At 39.3% G+C, this 19,047-nt stretch overlaps 1 protein-coding gene across 6 annotated transcripts in view; it reads right to left on the bottom strand.

Moving 5' to 3' along the window:
• Nucleotides 1-19,047, bottom strand: part of TEX2 (testis expressed 2) — a 56,462-nt gene that overhangs the window by 24,054 nt on the left and 13,361 nt on the right. For 4 of the 6 annotated variants that reach the window (XM_052808783.1, XM_052808778.1, XM_052808781.1 and 1 more), the window contains exon 2: nucleotides 5,990-7,644. In XM_052808783.1, the coding sequence (XP_052664743.1) occupies nucleotides 5,990-7,618 (1,629 nt within the window). In that variant the 5' untranslated portion in view covers nucleotides 7,619-7,644. Of the gene's footprint in view, nucleotides 1-5,989; nucleotides 7,645-8,211; nucleotides 8,578-13,654; nucleotides 13,704-19,047 lie in introns of those variants that run through there. The other 2 variants (XM_052808779.1, XM_052808780.1) reach the window with 2 other exon arrangements.

Raw genomic sequence — 19,047 nt, 5'->3', positions numbered from 1 at the left:
CTATACCAACACGTGCTCTTTGAAGAAGCTTTGTCTTTGGGTTTTTTTGCTTACACTGGGTTATATACAACTACCATATAGGAAATACAATGCATGAGGAAGAGTTTTTTATAAACCATCAAGGCTCTGCGCAGCAGGGTTGATGTATGTTTGAGCACATCCCATTTCCTTCCTAGAAATTAAGCCAAGACATCTTTGAGCAGACAGCAATTAATTTTCAGGCAGGAACTCCAGCTGGACTTACTGAAGCACAAGGACATCACATGAGTTGCCTAAAGCCACCGTGAGCCATTCACTCTGTGCAGAACTGGAATATCCCATATGGCCCACAGATCTCTGGAGAGACTCCCACCTGCCCCCCGGATCAGATCTCCAAGCTATTTCTAGCTCAGACACCGAAGTCTGGAGCCTGCAGCCAGGCAAACATACAGACAAAAATTTGCTGCCTCCAAAGTTTACTGCTGCCTTCTGCAAGGCAGTTCAGCCAAAGACCACACAAGCTGGCACAAAGAGAAAGGGATACTTGGAAAGTGGATCTATATGTGAAACTTGGCCACACAAACCCTTTTTATAACTGTAATAAGCTATACTTCTATTTTCAGTAGGAGGGTTGGAAACCTCCAGGTACGTCTGGTACCCAAGAAGGAAGGTCAGAGTATACCTGAAGTTTCCTTAACATCCTGCTTGAGATGGAACCGGCTGGAGTTTTCTGATGCCAGCACTTGAGCTGAGCAGAGGGCATGTAGCAATGAAAACAAGGCGTGATTTACACATAATTCTCATAACAAATACACATATGTACCATAGTAAGAAGTAAAAATCCATGAACATAGCTTCAAAGATGAAAAGCTGAGAGTTGAGACATGAATACCTTGGGACACACATCGGATGCACAAACTTTGCTATACCTTCTCAGCAGCTATACGACTGTTATCCAACACTCCTAGAGTCAGGTTTAATTTCATCCCTACAGCACATACTGAGATGCCACAGTCACATCTGTGATAAAAAACATGCGAGGACCAGCCTAGGTTAAGTGACTTAACCAAGCCCAGTGAACAGGGGTCTGAATTCATCCATATGTCATCCACTAGACCAGCAACTTTCCTATCACGTTTCTTCTGTAACAGTGCCAGTACCAGCCTTTCTGCCAGATTTCCTTAATCTACACAACTAAACAGCAGAGGAAAGGCCCTTTTGAAGATTGCCACCTTCTTCCCAGCAGCAGCAAGACACACTGAATTTAAAGGGCAAAAATAAACAAAACAGAATCTCTGCTTCCTCAGTTTGTATATTCCCGCTTCTCTTTCAGCATTCAGGAGCCTTGGAAAGTCCCACCTGCTTTACTGATCCCTACCATGCGCCCAGGCTTTCCACTTCAAACAAGTGGATTAGCTCTATAATCTGCCAAACACACAATTCTCAAACTCTGTACTGCTGCCTCCCTTGCTCGCTGTATGTAACAAACCCAACTGAAGTGCAAACGCTGCTTCCCATAGCACAACCATCAGGATATAAGCGACTGAAGAACCTGTCCAAGACTTTTAACGATGATTTTCGGCTGCCTAAGGTACTGAGCATTCAAAATCTAGAACAACAGATTTACCACCTAAAACAGCAGCCTACATAGCTATTTCTACACAGGGATGAGATTGGCTGCTTCATGTATTTGAGGCATAGCCCAAAAACCAAAAGATACATAAGTTCAAATATGTGGGGTTTTATTTTCAGACAGCAACTAGCCAACAGTCAGGCTGAGATACCACATTACTACAAACCCTCCTCATATGTAAATTTTTAGTTTCCTAATTTCTAAGGATGCACTGTTTCCTTTTTGCACTCAACTTTCAAGTTACTTTGTAACACAGAGAAACATTGCATGGCTGAGTGAAATGTTAGTACTTCACCAAATGATGATTCCTCACTCTATTAGTGAATCTGGAAGTGTGTGCCAGCTGCAGGAATTTTTTTCCCCCCATATAACTAACTGTTAAAGGGGAAACTACACCATCTGCCTTCTCACTTCAGCGATTTTCATTTTTGTAAATTGTTTTATCTAGCATAAAAACCATTTTTGAGAAGGTTAACCAAGAAACCTCCAAATTCATTCCAAAGTTCCTGCATTTTAAGGACAATTTTAGCAGAAATACCTCCACCCCTTTCTTTGCAAAAAGAAATTGGAACAAAACATTCACAGCCTACGGAAACCGTTTTGCAAGGCATCTGAACAGAGAAGTTGTGTTACCATAACGTGCTAGCAACAGATGAATTTTCCCAACTACAGAAACAACAATGGGTTTCCTTGTGTAGGAGAGGAGTGACTGTATGATGGGTCTTTTTTGTACTAGCGAAGTTGTTAAAATAAGAAATTTAGTAATTCAGGGAGGACAATGACCATAGTCATATGCTACTCTGCAGCTGCTTGCCATTTACACTGATCCTGTGATCTCCATTTACAAAGGTCAGCAGTGGCTCTGAATTCACAGCTGAAATTAGGAGAAAGTGCCTCACCATCAGACTGGTAACTAACCTGAAAAAGTATCTGGTTAGAATATTGGGCAGCATGACTTTTATAGCAAAGGTCACAGTTACTATTCAAAAACCCATACATGCACCAGCAGGATTTGGCCTGTTTGTTAGATGGCAGAGACTGAACTGGCTCTCAGAGTGCAGCACATCACCTCTGTCACAGCAGTGCTATCAACTATACCGGCCCTACAGGTAACACACCTGTCTATGGAACACAAGCATTTGCATAAAACAGCTTTAAAAGGCCCACCCTGGTTCCACCTGGAACTGCAAAAGATCCTTACGAAGGACCCTGAGGGCTGGGGGCACAGAGCAGGTCTGCAAGTTAAATAAATAAAAATCATTACTTCTATGATATTTTCAAATATGTAAGTAAAAGAATCAATGAGTCAACTTCATAACACAAGCCCAAGTCTGGATTAAAACTGTCCCCAGTTTCTTAGTGATATTAACAGATTGATTAATATCCATTATCATTAAATGATACAATCAAATGCTCCAGCACTGAAATTCTTGAAAGACTGCTGATCACTCAAATCACACTAATTGTATTAGTATCCCTCTCGTTACCACTATTTTAGAATAATTCAATAGTGTTTTGCTTGATAAATGAGGAAAAATGTAGTGCAGTTTTTTGAGCTTTTATTAACAGGGAATCTAACGACACAAAAAGGGTCTAAAGTGGGCAGAAGTAACCATCACCTTAACTGGGAAACACATTTGTCTGCCAGAGGCCACTATCAAACATGAAACCCCTTGGGTGATATTCAGGAACAGCATGCTGGTAAAAAGCCTCCTCTTTCTGTACAGCTATGGCTCAAAAAGCTTCATTTCTCTAGCAGGCGCTGCCAACACAGTCTTCTCATGAAAGTTCTTTCTAATGGAAAGAGTAAGTTCATCATTTCCATTTTAGTTGTTACTTAAAACCTTTTGTATCAGCCAGCACAACAGAAGGGAATGCACACTTGAGAAAGCCAATAAGGAAGTTAGAAAAGACTAATACACTAACGAAGGGAAAAAAAAAAATGTGGGCAGAGAAAAAAAGGAAAAGTAAGCTAGAGAACTGAAGACTAAGTGAATAAGAAGATAAGAAATCATACACCGAAGATGCAGGGGGTTTGTGTGCATTTGGGGGGGGGGGGGGAAGGTGAGGGGGGAGTGTTCTCCCTCCAATACCAAAGACATTTGAGTGAAATAAGTACAGAAATCTACAGAAGCACACACTAACAAGCACAACAGTATTTTATTTTTTCACATTGCAAAGGAACAATTTTGGGGGAGACAATATTAAGGTTCAGGTATTTCAGCAATTGCTATGGGGAATTTTCCACTAGTTCTTGAAACCAGGGAAATGCAAACTTCTCGGACAATATTTACATGGGGGAGAATGCACACATACTTGTACAAAAATAGCTTGACAGCAGTTTGGCAGAATCCCAACTCCTAGAGCCCCATAAAGGGATCTTACTCATAGCCTTTATCATAATAACATGAAAGCAGTCCAAGCCAGAATATAAGACCAACAAGTCCTGAAGAGAACATCTTTATGCAAGAGCATCAAGTTTGATTTTACTATATTCACGTGAGTTTTGTTACAGATTAAATATTTATCTTTTTTTTTCAGAGGACCTAAACTGTACAGTGCTCATTTTGACAGAGGCAAACAGAAAACAGTTGTATGAGGGGGGAATAATAACTTGCAATCTTCTAAATCACATTATATTATGTTCCACTACTATATGGGCACTGAGCTGGTTTTTAAACTCCCGAAGCATTAAAAAGCCCTTTTATAGGGCTTTACCTAATAAGGACAATTACTTTGTGTGTTAATGAGCGCAAGAAATACTTATCAGGTCATACAAAACAATGTACGTTCATACAGACTTCTCTGCACAGTTCATTTCTTGCCTACAGCCACTCTCATAAAAATGTATCTCCTGGATAAAAGCATTAAAATATAGTTTAAAGGTTCCTGAACAACACCTAACACCTCAAAGAGCCATCTTAACACCAGCCAACAACAAGTATCAGGATCTTTACCAGCTTTCAAGTATCAAGCCAAATTTATACGAAGGGTCTCAGCACCCAATTAACAAGGACAGAATTTAAAGTTTGTCAAGATTTGTACATGTAAGCAGCAGGTAAATCATTTGGGTAGACAGGATTGTTCAGTCTGCATTCACAACAGCAAATAAAGACCACAACTCGTAACGTTCAAGAAAAACAGGGAACACCAAGGTAGCATCAGGGCTGGGCATACAATCGCTGCCTGTATCCAGCAAAAGTTGGCTTTTATACCCCATTTCTCTAACTTTTCAGTTACTTAAAGATACATGAGATTAGCTATCAGTACACTATAGATGCTACAGCATATAACCAATACTGCATGAATTTAAATTCATGCAACCTTTGTGTTTTTATACAACTGGAGATGCACCTTCAGAAAGCTCAGGATGGATTTAATATTTACACAAACACAAGAAAGCATTCACAAATACTCTGATAAGCAAGTGATATCAAGTGAAGGTTGTACCACTATCATTCTGAAATGCTTCTGTTGCACATCAGAAACTAGTAGATGCTTTATTGTTCAGAATTGGGAAAATATTATTTTAATTCATCACAGATGCAGATTAGGAGAGGCAGGATAGGGACAAGGAGGAAGCACAAAGCCACTGAAGTAACTGAGTGGTTGTATGGATCACAATTGGACAGACAGCAATGTGCCAGGCGTATGAAGCAACCGCAACTTGCAGTATCCGAACAAGAAGTGGAGATGGGGAAGGGCAAAGACGAGGGAGGATAAATTTTCTAAGAGCTTGATTTAAACCCAGCTCTCAGGCACACGTTTTACTGAACTGTAATCCATATTATACAGTACAATATTCAAGATAGCAGCACACAGAACCACAGACATCATAACCTACGAGTATGTCCCTTTCATCACTCATTCCTTCTCCCATTCTAATTAGCTTATGTTTAAGGAGAATCCATATGCTCTCCAACTATCTATGCTTTACTTGAACACAACACTTTTGAATCTGCTTAGACTGAACAGACAAGACAGACAAATTACTGCCTAGACAGTAAAATACCCCAGAAACAAAATATATCTCACAAGATGCAGCTTCAAGCACAAATGCTATTTTACACGCTGAACTCTGACACTACTTGCTCTCAGTAGTTCAGCTGGATCATTTCAAATCCATCAGCAAAACTATTTGCCCTTTTACTTTTGAAGCAATTCTGGTTTTCTACTAATCTTTAAGGACACTGAAGTCTTACATATTCTTGGGTACTAAACCATTTGTGCCCCTGCCAAAGCCGCCTGACCCTAAAACAATACTCTATTTACAAATGGGGATAATTCAGCTCATTTACACCTTCAGAATAAATCTAGTTTACTACTTCTACCCAAAATAATGCACACAGACACACACACAAAGTGCCGTGACCTCACCTTCAATATTTCAGGTTCTTTGATGTCTAGAGCTCCTGTATTCCACTGCTTTGTCATACTTCCATGCAATTTGAGATATTCAGGAGTACGTGGAGTAAGAAGCCAAATCACACAGACAGCTATCATAAATCCAACGGCCATTCCAAATAAGAGTCCACTTAAGTAGCCAGGGAGAGGGATAATAAAGTAAGCATAGACCAACAGTGTTAAGAAGTATAAAGTTTTCACTGGTATTTTAGGCTCTTGCACGTATGGATTATTTTCATCTTCACTACTGAGCATAGTACCATCTTCCTCAGTCATCTCTGGATTGAGCAAAGTTTCGGTAGGTTTATCAGGTTTGCTTTCATCCTCTAGCAAGGAAAAGTCTTCAGAATACAGTTCACAAAACTCCTCATCCTCTCTGCTTGCTAGTGCAGACAATGAACATTTTTCAAGTACAAGTGAAGTTTTCGAACTCACGTCCTTTGTGCTTGCAGACTGAGAGCTTTTGGTCTCTGTCTCTTTTGCATGTTCCTCAGCCACTTTTGACTGATCGTTCTTATTCAGGTTAGAGTCACTTCCATAGAAGTCCCCTTCAGAATCACATTCTTCTTCCTTAATGCTGTAGTTGTTATTGCTTTCCAAATGGCCATTCAAACTGGAAAGGTTTGAGAGTTCTGAAGCACTTGAAGATAAGGCTTTGGGCCTGTGGCTACTACTTTCATCACCCATTATTTTACTGAGCAGCTGAAAAGGCTCATAGATTACTTCAGAAAGGCGTCTTTTAGTATCTTCAATTTTAGCCTCCATTTCAGGTACTTTAAAAAAGGAACGAGTGTCAGAGGGAGATGTTAATGGAGATGAGGGGGCAGTTTTAGAATCACCACCTGTAGCTCGAGGCTGAGTGAACTGTTTGAACAGATGCAAGTTCAGTTTTGAGTCAGGTGGCCTGTAAGACACAGCTTCAGATTCTTGTTTAGAAGTGTCTGTAGACAGAGATTTCACTAAGGTTTTCATTAACTGTCTATGTCGCATTGGTGGGGTGGGTTCTTTTGGTTCCACATCTGTTGAAAGGGACTTGACTAAACCCTTAAAAGGTTTTGAACTAGAAACTGTGGATGATCCACTAGAGCAGACAACTGATCTGGAAGGGGATGAGGATGGGGAAGAAGACAGGCTGGATTTCTGTTCCACAGGTGGTGGTGCACCTGATAAGCTAACTGTATGACAGGAGTATGATGATGGAGACAGGACTAGTGGCACTGCACTGAATACTTGGGATGTGGAAGGAGAATCCAACAGCTTTACAGTCTCTGCAGTTGGCAGAACTGCAGATGATGAGGACAGTAGCGATGCAGAGTTGGCCATGTTAAGCGAGGTAGCTGGACCAGAAAAATCATGGCCGGTATGCTCAAAGCAGAGGTCTTCCTTGGCTTCAAGTGCTGTTACAATGCTTTGGTCATCTAGTTCCTCATCAAGAAATTCCTTAAACTCCTCTTCCTCCTCTTCTTCCTCCTTCCCAAATGCAGAGAAATGAATAGTGATGGTTTCTCTGGAGAGAGATCGTTGGACCTGCACTTTTGGTGCTGACTGCTTTGAGGACATTTCACCAGTTTTCTCTGCATGGCTACTGTTCTGACTTGTCATTGCAGGTCCCAGAGATGCGTCAGAGTCTGTGAAGAAAATTTAATACTATGTTAAATGCATTTTTTTCCCCCTCTAAACATCCTTATTTTCAAGCGTTAAGCCAAACACAAGAGACAGGTTATGCACAACAGGTCAGTCAAAAATTTAAACACTCTGGACATTCTTCATCTCACTGGATTTAAAGCTGTCTAGTCAAATCATGGACTGTTGCTAAAGAAATTGACTGTAGATTTATTTCATTGCAAAAAACATATCTATATTTTAGTTAATATCCCTTCACACCTGCTTAACTACCTCATTCTTAGTATCATTGAATGTAAGAACAGATTCAAAGACAGACAAGGAGAAAAACATGCTTAGGACACTTGGCAATCATGGATAGGAACAGAGAGCATTACCAGACCCTCTCAGATGATCTTGAAGGAAGAGTCTGACACAATTTTAGGTAGGAAAAAAACCCCAAAACCCACATATAAAACAACAAGCAGAAGATATTTATGTTCCAAATTACAGATCTAGGTTACTGTTTGCTAGTTAATATAGCACATAGCGCAAAATGGCAATATTAAGAAGTGCCATGCTGTTAAAATTACCTTCAATTGTTCTGAAATTATAGTTCATCTCTGATGCGCCACCTTCCTATTTTCCCCACTAGATGCACTTCTGAGTTCCAGAAGCCCCATCCCACCCCAGCACACTGAAATTTTTCACTCCCAACTCAGTTCCTTCTACATACAGTAATTAATGCTTTCTATCTCCTTTAAGTAAAGCAAATTTGAAAGTCAAAGCAAGGTCAGAAACACGTAAAAGTCTGCATGTGTGGGACAGCACCTTCTCTTGTATACCTATTTGAACTGGTCTATAGGAAGTAGAGTTTTAAATTGTATTTTATCACGTGTGTTATCATGGTTTATGGTTGGACTCAATGATCTTAAGGGTCTTTTCCAACCTAAATGATTCTATGTAGTCTTTGTCTTTCCACATTTTGCAAGCTATGGAAAAATGATCAGGATACACAATAGTCCAATAACTCAAGCAAAACAAAGCTGAATTGGACAGAACTTAATTTTAAAAGTTATCCTCCTGAATTCAGGACTAGACACCCTTTACAAATGTATTTTAGCAGAACGCCAGTACAGCAAGATGAAGTAGCTTCAAACCCTTCAATAATGGACAGTATCAAACTAACTGTTGTCAAAAAACCGTAAGTCAGACTTCTGCAGATACAGCATGTTTGAGATCTATCTCAGATAACATATATACCCAGAGAATTTATTACTGCTAGCAGTTTTACTGTAAGAATGTTTACACTTCAGCAGAGGCAACTGTTCTTCTCACTGATAAAGCAATAGCACTTTTTGAAAATACTGATCTCTGATCACATCGGTGCACACAGGCTGCTTATGCGATAGATACACTAATGTACCTGCCTTTTACATCAATTATATCTACATGTTATTTCAAGCATTTTATTGACCTATGAAAGTGGACTTAGCATATATTTACATGGAGAAGAAATACCACACATTTAAACCAAGGCACTGGTGACCGTACACAAAGATGGATCAGGAATTACAAGATTAGCTCTGCCTTCCTGGCTGTGAGGCAGCACTTCATCTTCATTGTCACGGCAGCAAGTTTACCACTTCGGTAACTGAATTTTCAGAAGCTGTTAAAATGCTGTAATCAAACTGTCAAGCTGAATTAATGAGAGGCCTTTACTGATGTTTAAAGAGCAGTTCAGAAGAATGATTATATGGTGGTGAAGAAATGTGCACTTCACAGACAGTTGTGATATCAGATTGTACTATCCAGCAAGCCAGTGCCACCTGTTTGCCATCATCTTCCTACTAAAGGTTGCAGCCCTTTACACTTGCTAATGGAGCTGTTCATGTAAACATTTTTTAACCTGTCAGTAAAATAAGCTGGGTTAAACATTTTACAATAGCAGATCTCTGCTATCCAGCTTACCCAGTAATGTTGGAACAGCAGTGAATATCTGTCCACAACTTCCTACTCACTATAATTGTCCATTTTATGGCTCCTAAATTGTTGACTAGTTTATTCCTTGCTTCTTTTAGCATTTGTGTGCTTGCCAATCAGATCGTACAGAAGGATCTGGACTCTATCCTGCTTCATGCAAAGCCTCCAGAAATTTTAATTTCAGTTTTCAGTCCCAGTTCTGCTGTATACATCAGGGAGCCAGTGTGGGTTCAAAGAACCAAAAGAAGCTTTCAGAACCTGGTGACACTTTCACTCGATAGCTAACCATTTTTCTGACAAACTGCTTAAGAATCAAAATTCTGCCTCAAGATTAGGTTCTGGCTTCAGCTTTTATCATGGAACTGTTTTCTTTTGTCCTCCCCAAAATCCCTCTCACATATCAAAGTCTAAGTATTAAATGGAGAACTTGCTTTCAGTGATGGAGGTGTAATCTCCAGCCCACTTAGGACTCAGCAGATTGTCACCTTTCCTGCCACATCTGTGGGTCAAGTATTTATTTACCCCAATAGTAAGAACTCTCAGTTATTCAGAAGTTTAGATATGCATTTATCAGTCATATGTGTATATAACTTGGTGAATGTTACAGTTGGTAAGAAACTTGGTCTTTCGTCTCCCTTTTGGATTGGCGCACTTAGGAACTGCATCATACAGAATCCATGCTTCCTATGGACATAGTTCCAGTTCACATAGTTCAAACTGCAAATTTCCCAATTTTTTTAGACAAATGTACCTGAATTTATTTTGGAGAGGGAAAAAAAATACTACTGGACAAGACACGTATCCAACCCTATTTCCATTTCCCTAGTGCTAGACCATCAGCTATCACATATCTCTAACATTTTGCGCCAGTTGTGAAATTGCAAGACTACCAAACTAAAATTTGGAAGTACAAAAACCCCTACACCTCTTCCAGGTCATCGAGCCATTACAACACTATACACTAAGGAAGGAAAAAAAAGAAAAAGAAAAAAAAACAACAACAAAAAAACCCACACAAGAGCTGCACTTGCACACGATGCTGTTGGCATCAGCTTAAAATGTCTGACCCTTTCTCTTCTGCCCATTCAGCACTAACCGTGTATCAATAATCTAGCAACACAGGAGAAAAAAAATTAACTACTCTTCCCACCCCCAAATAACATTTCTAGTGTGTTATTTTCAATCAGCAAGAAATTCATGGTTTCGGTTAGCTCTTTAGCACACTATGTTTACACTGTACAGTTAATTACCTTGTGTTTAAACACCAGTTGCCATGTTGTGCTAATGCAGTGCTAATTACCTGAAACAGATGAAGTTTACTTGCACGCACCAAATGTACTGAAAAAAGATTTTACTGCTTACTGAATGAGCAACTTCTTTTTACATCATGATTAATGAGTTAAATAGAAAGGAAGGAAATTCTTGATTAGCCAATATTTGCCTACCCTTAAACATGTTACTATACCATGAATTATGTCTTATAAAAGCACATTCTTAAATTAGCACTATCAACAGGGCAGCAGCAGAACATTGACATAATCCAACTGCTTGCACTTTGGCATCATCAGCCCATGACATACAAGATAACTCTGTAGTATCCAATGCCCTCAACGTCTGGCCCAAGTGACATTTCAGTTGAGGGGACTGGTTTCCAGGAACAACCATTTCTATTTTGGCAAATAATCATTTTTAGCCTTTTTTGATCTTGCTGGAACTTTCTGAATCAGCCCTGTTTATAGGCTGGTTTCACTACAAGCAGTTCATGCTTTTCCCAAGCACAGCTGTTCAAAGCTGTATCTTCTATCAAATTTTCAAACAACTGGTACATTAAAAAAACAGTGTACAACACAGGAGAAATATTGTAATGCTATTTACCTAAGAGAGCACATGTGTTTTGGCCAACGGCAGATATTTCATTACAGGCATTCTGAATATCAATTGGGATTACAACAGTAGCACTCTCTCTACATTATTCCAAGCTTTTAACAACTCTAACCCGTTTCAACACACCAGATATCCTACTGAGAGCTATTTCTCCCCCCCAACACAGGATAGGGGAGATTTTCCCCTGCTCCGGGCAGGCCCATGTTTCCCATCCATTCCTGAGCACAATTTCTCTTTTCTATTGTGAAGGATTTGCGGATTTTTTCTCAAAGTAGACATTGAGAAGCTTTTCCATAGCGAATAAAACAATAACATCCCTGACTTCTTTCACTGCTACCACTACTGACAGCTCTTCCACTAGGTGTTCAGTTTTGATAACAAAGATATTTCATCAGGTTCTTGAACCATACATTTTTACCCCTTAAATCATTCTAACAGATTCACTTCTTACCAATTTCCAGCTACATTTTCCTCACTCGTTGCCTCCCCTTTTTCCTACTCCTCAACTCCTCTCCCAGCTGTTTGAAAACCTGTCATTCCTGGCCTCCTCATTTGAAGGGGCACAACTCCAAACTGACTGTTTGCAGATTACATCGATACTTGCAGAAACATAGGTTTTCATTGATCCTCCTTTTGAAAGCCACATTGTCGCAACCTTCTCTGGCTGCCTCTTTATTTTGTTGTTGTTGTTGTTGATCCTGAAGATGGAAGGTATCAGTTTTATTCATGTGGCAGGCCAGCCTGAATAATAATCTTAGATCCTCAGGCTTCAAATGATTCAAAACATGAACTTTTAACTGGAGGGGAAGAAGGCTGCTTGGAAAATAATTCCTTTCTCCCAAAGGTTTGAACTTTGGATGCTTTTGCAGGGTGGAATGAGAGAGCTGCCAACTACCTACTGCCACTTCCACTTCTTATGTTAAGGCACTGCACCCCCATCACCCACATAACAGCAGTTTATAATCCTCACCTAGAGGCATTGCTCTTAAAGCACAACAGGAAACAGCAAGCCAGGCGAACAGTGCATGCGTGCTGCCTGGGAATAGAAAATATTTCTCGCCCAGCCCTTCCCTACTGAGCGGCGAGGCAGCAGAGTGCAGGAGCTGAGGATGTGTTTTTACCCAGATGACAACACGTCTCCACCACGCTGTGATGCACCTGCTGACGAACAGGGACACCCAGGGAGAGACCAGGTGTTGGGCAGCGCTGGGTCAAGGCAGGCCATGATACCTTTTATAAGTGTCACTACAGTAACATGTGTTCTTACCTACACCAGGAATGACTAATTGGGAGTGTTTATAGAAGGAGCCCAGCACCCAAGCAATCTGCCCTTTTGCCCAACAGCATCAGCTGCCTTCTCCAGAACTGGCAAACCCTCTTCCTTTTCCCGGCAGCGGACAAACACACACCCCAGCCTTCTTCAGCCTAGCTCCAGACACCACCTATTTCACAGCACTGAGAAAACACACACTGCACTGAAGTGCCTGCTTTGGACAACTATACTAAGAACTTTATAGATAAAGCAAAGCAATTATTTTCACATTAAGGATTCAGAAAGTGATTCAACCAATACACAAAGCAGCAAACTAGGAACTAACTTAAAAGAACAGGTCAAAGTTGCATACACCACGCTTATTTTATCCACCCATACCCAGTTCAGTTTAGCCACATCTACTAATTAAGTAAGGGATATTCAATAGAGCAATTCAATGTTTTTCATAATCATTCAGTTGGAGAAACAGGACAGATTGGGTAACTAAATTCACACATATTGCAACAGCCAGCTATTCCAATCACATTGCTATTACTTAATGCAACATCTACAGAAGGGGGAAAGGGTATGCTGTATTAGTAAAACAGCTTTCATAAAAATCTGCAGCAAGGTTCAAAACTTGTTTCTGTATTTTCCCTGCTCGTTGCTACTAAACACAGACCAAAAAAAAGTGTTTTCCACAAAACAGAAATTCCTTTCCTGCTAAGTAAAGAAAAAGCCTTACGGGTTATTAAAAAGCATTGTAATACTTTCCCCTGTACCCGTCAGTTGCGTCAGAAGAACAAGCCCTAAATGCTATTCAGGAAGCCACTAATTTGATTATCGATAATGCCACAATTTGCCTTCATGCAGATTGCCATCACTGTTCAAAGGAAAAGATGTTTCTAACTACTTACATCTCTGCTTTCCCCAATAATCCTTCTGTGCCATCACTCTTTCAACAGGCACCTCCTGCTTTGGCAAACTGCCATCACCTATACTGGGAAAAAAGCAGTTGTTCTTTAGGACTGGTGGGGCTCTTTTTATTATTTTGGGTTACTTGATAGTCATTTCCAAGTGCTGGACTGAAGACAGATATATGATTCATACTCTAAATCTATCCTCCATTTGGTAGGAAGGAGAAGTAGTGTATTTGTTTTTGACTATCATTGCAAAATCTATGTGGTGTGACAGAAGAGCTACAGAAGATCTTGTATTAACACAGACAGGACCACCCTAATGCATTAAGCCACTGTTCCCAAACCAGGCTGTAAGTATGCTAAATGTTTCCCTGTTTGGGAATACATGCACAAGCCAATGGGCTCTGAAATTCATATTTGTTCTCAGAAATTAGAGACTCCACTTGATTTACTAAAGACTCAGCCAGCATCTTCCTTCCAACACTGAGAGATATAAGATGACTGTTGCTATTCTTTACACTTTTTTAGCATAAATAACAGAGCTCTCAGAGCACCAGACAAAATTCGTCCTGTTAAGAGCTAGAAGCCTTCGTTTGTTTCAGGTCCTTCAAAACAAAGCGTGGTATTATTGATCCTTATCGGTTACAGTCTCTATTTAAGCAATGTTTTAAATCACTGGAAGTTTACATCCCAAATAATACACTACAACCACTTTGCCAGGGAAGTAGTCTAGAAAGCCAATTCCCATTTAGCCCAGAACGACCTCACTGAAGCAGAGATCACAGCTACTGGGACATTATCTGTCACATAAATTTCACCTCAACCAGCAGATTTATACCATAAAAGACAAAAAAGGATACAAAATACAAATTTCAACATCCTTTCCTATCCCTATTCAAATTTCTAATTATGACAAATTAAATTCCCCTGGCATCTCCATGAGTTAATATATTCCATGGTGAACATCTATTATTCCTTTTACATCTACTAGTCATTACTTTTAAATGAACTACATAGAAAGTCTTGGTAATTACCATCACACAAGAGCCCCATGAAATCTTTGTGTCAGAGATCTAGTTACCCAGCCTGAAGATAATACTTTAAAGCTCACTTTCCAACAGGAAGCTTTGCTTCACCTTTGAAGTTCATACAACTGGATTTGAGATACAGAGGGGGGAAGAAAGAGGAACAAAACCCCAATAAAACCTCTTTTAAATCTAAGCACAGAAATGAAAAATTGTATATCAAGTACTATTAAAAGAATGTAGTTCAATGTGTTCAACAGAAGTCAACACTAGGATCACAGCCAAACTAGATGATGCCACCCACTATGGACTATAGTATACACACACACCTCCCACAGCACATACCTCTAACAGAGGTGAACCAGGTTATCACAACTAAGCTGGTTAACAGCTAAAATACCTCCCATCAAGAGTTCTCTGAGGCTCATTTAAAAAAAAAAAGATTATATTTTTGTGCAAATGCTTATAAGGCAAGAATAATCCAAGTTAAACAACCAGCATTTAAGTACACTTAGGGATACTTAAATGAAAGATCCTAAGCAAGATTTTGAAGTATTGTCAATGAGATGATACTTTTAATGAAAACTATAAACCTATCAAAGAGACAAATAAGAAGGGTTGTTTACTGAAGTCTAGGACAGAAAGGTCTAGTAAAATTGCTATGGCAAATAAGGAGTCTTCAAAATTACTGGAATTTTTTTTAAGACAGGCACTGCTAATAAGGTCCTTAATACAAGCTTGTATTTACGAAGCTTCAAAAATAAGCAAATTAAAATTGTTTAATGTTAGCTAAGCAAGTCTATTCTATATTAACGTTTTCCCCCAAAAAACTCAGAAAAGTCAGCTACCACATTAGTTTCTCTGCCTTCACCAATAACAGATTAATTTTCTTTCCTATCCTCCTTCCGTGACACATCACTTACACCAAAAACTTCATAAAGCAGCACTACAGTTTAATTTTGACAAACACAAACTAAGCAGTTAAAGGCTGTCCAGAAACTCAGAAAAATCTAACTTCTTCCTATTTAATGCTTTTCTGAAGACTGAAATGAAGTGATATTTATAAGAAATTGAACATTTCCCCTAACAGAAAAAATAAAAGAAGTTAAATCAAAGCATAAAACAAAACATGCAATAACTCATAGAAGAACAATAAACAGTGCGTAGGAAGAGTCACTTTACTTTGCTACATATTGTGACATATATTCTTTTAAAAACAAGAACATATAGAATCACAAGGAGCTTTCCGCAAAGAGAATGAATCGCAGTTGCAGGACAGGCTCCTCATCCCTCTGGCCTGTTCACAGAACATTGTTCACAGAACATTGTTCACAGAATAATGCCTGTGCTCTGCTGGACTTCAGAAGGCAGGCATGCTCCCAAAAGGACTCCAGTGAAGCAACAAGCAGCAGCACTAGATTAAAAACAGAGCAGCAGCAAATCTGCTAAGTGTGAGACAGAAAACTAGCTAGCAAAACACGCCTGCGGTAGTTAGCGCAGCGCTTCCAAGCTGCCAGAGCTGGGAGCTGAAGCCTGTCAGCACTGAGGCAAGAAGGACTTCTGCCGTTCAACAAATCTGATGACATGCCTAGAGAGAGGTTGCTGCCTTGCCATCGTATCAGTGTAGCACTGTTCAATCGCTCTAGGTCAGATTTTATTTTGCAACAGAACTGCTTCTCTGAAATTCAAAGGAAGAGATATGGAGTGAGTATTGGTAATGTTAGCTACAAGTTGAGCCCAGAAACTTGTTCTTGATGTGCAGCTCTTCAAGAGCTCAATTTCAACACAACCTCGACTAACGTTTGTTTCCCAACCAACTGCAATACTACTGGTGAAGCTCCTCAATACTGAGGATTATACATGTTAGGAAAGCACTGTGAACAGAACTGTTGTAATAGCAAAAAGCTGCTTTTACCATATAGTCAACTCAAACTATGACTTTTTTTTTCCAGATTACTCACACACTTTCAATAACATACTTCTCTGCTCTTTGCAGTAGATTCAGACTGCACCAGAGGGTAATTTCACTAAAGAACATTTACTCCCAGTTGGCACAATGAGAACAAATGAAAATGCTAGCACATTATACTTTCTCCATTCATGTGTTCTTCTCCTATGAACTACTTTATTCTTGTTTCTTTGTCATTCATAATTGCAAGCAACAAGTAGCATCTTTTCCTTCCAAAACACTCAACATTAAACAGTTCTAAGGGACCTTTTAGTAGTTCCCTAATTCCCACAACAGAACAAAATAATAAAAAAAAAACCCACAACCAAATCTTCCCTCTCCCCCTCCATCACAGATTTTTGAGATTTAGCCATTTCCTGTATCATATATTGCCGACTTTAAAAAGCACATTCAAATACTTATTTTTCCAGGTAACTAGTTGCTGGCATCAAAATTACCCCAAAAACTAATTTGGTCATGAGTGAGAAGAGATATGCCCCAGAAAAACAAAGGTTTACTGACCTAGATCTGAAACTCCTGCAGTAAGGGATTTAGAAGTAAATACATTAAAAGCAGAGCATACTCAGAGGCAAACTTTTGTCACAGTCTAAAGCCAGCTTTTTCCACTCTTCTCTTCTAAAACTGCTATACTACCTGGCTGAAGCACTCTCTTCAGTCACCCTAATAAGCCAAAGGGAAGTAAAAAAAACACCGGTCCATTAGCAATCCTGAGCAATAAATATATAACTGCTGCGTTTGTTCTCTTTTAAAAGGGAGGAGAGACTAAATCGGAATTTGCTGGTGCTGCAGAAGTTCTGCATCTTGACAGAAAATGTTTTATTATTACAGAAATAAAACATCAAAAGCTTACACACAAATTACATCCTATCGAGAGGGTAAATGGTGAGGTAGAATATAAAACTATGCAGTACTGTAACTCTCTCCCTCTTATCTCAGTGGAAAGAAAAAAAAAAAAATCAACTTCCCATTAATCTGATGAAAGATTATCTAAAACCTCTGTGGATTAGTCCACAGTTGAAAATGCTGTCCGCATCACTGATTAAATTAAAGGTCACTATAAAATCTTTGGGTGAAATTTTGACTGAGTGACTTATAGAAAAGCATGTTTCCAAAATGAAGTAAAATAAGCTGCCTTGAATCCTAAATTAAAAAGGGCTTATCAGAATTGTATTACAGGCTCATTTTTCCCAACAATTCAAATGCACATCAATAAGTAAAACTGCCTACAGGTAACAAGTGAGCACTGAAGGACTTTTTTACATTTATGTTCATTTCACTAACAAAAAAATTCAGTCAATATTCACAGCAGCTGAGAAGTTAAAACAACCATTATACACCTTCATATGAAAACAGCAGAAAAGATACTAAAAATAAATATGCTTGTCCATATGAAGCTAAACACAGATACACAGATGAGCAGCACCAATTAATAACTCAAACTCTAGGTCCCCATGTAGAATGTAGTTATGAAAGGTCATTAAAAAAGGAATGGAATCTACAGATTTACAAACCATACCCCAGAGGTATCTAACTTTTTTTTTTCAGTGGATTTTCAACGATTCATCAAATCTTGTATTTCATATGTACAACCTTCATTCTAATTTCATGTTTTGCAGAAGATTAGCATGCAAGGTGCTTTAAGGCTTTTTTAACTGACAGGACAAAACATAGTACACAGTCATGGTTTCTTGATTTCTCAGAGATGTTTTCAAAATTAGAGAAGGCTGGTTTAATAAAAAAGGACTAAAGCATTTAATACTTAAAAGTATTTAGGTTTGGACCAAGCACACATCCCTAAGCAGCAAGGTAGTAACTTCAAAAAAAACCCAAGCCAAAACAAACAAAACAAAACAAAAACAACAACAAAAAACCACCAAACAGCTACAGAACCATGATGGACCAGTGATGCCACATATTCCGGAAAGTCACAATGGCAGAGCAGAAAAAAGGCACAGCAAGGGGGAATCTTTCCACTCAACCTCTCACAGACCAACTCAGACAAGGGGAGTATCTTTGCAACACTGCACGTACTCAATGAGCCCTCTTCTCTGCCAGCAAAGTCCTCACAACTTCATGTATACAAGTGTCAGCAGGACTTTTTGCCATCCTGCATTGTCACACATTTGTGAATGTGTCTTTGCACGCATATTGGGAATGGATAGGTCAGTAGGTTTCAGCTAAAAGAAACTTCCTATGTTGTTGTCTACAGAAAGTTACTCACACTGACATCTGTTGGGTTTTTACCAAGGTAAGTTCAGCCAGAAGCAGCAGCACATTATCTCCAGCTCTTCTAATATAGCCAGGTCAGTGCTGTTGCCTTTGCAACCACTCTAGACCCTGTGAGAAGCGCAAGAAATACAGAACTCCTTGTAGAAATGTAGATGACTTCAGGTGCC

The sequence above is a fragment of the Harpia harpyja genome, chromosome 14, assembly GCF_026419915.1.
Source record: "Harpia harpyja isolate bHarHar1 chromosome 14, bHarHar1 primary haplotype, whole genome shotgun sequence".
Taxonomy (NCBI): Eukaryota; Metazoa; Chordata; class Aves; order Accipitriformes; family Accipitridae; genus Harpia; species Harpia harpyja.
This window is presented reverse-complemented; position numbering and strand designations above follow the sequence as displayed.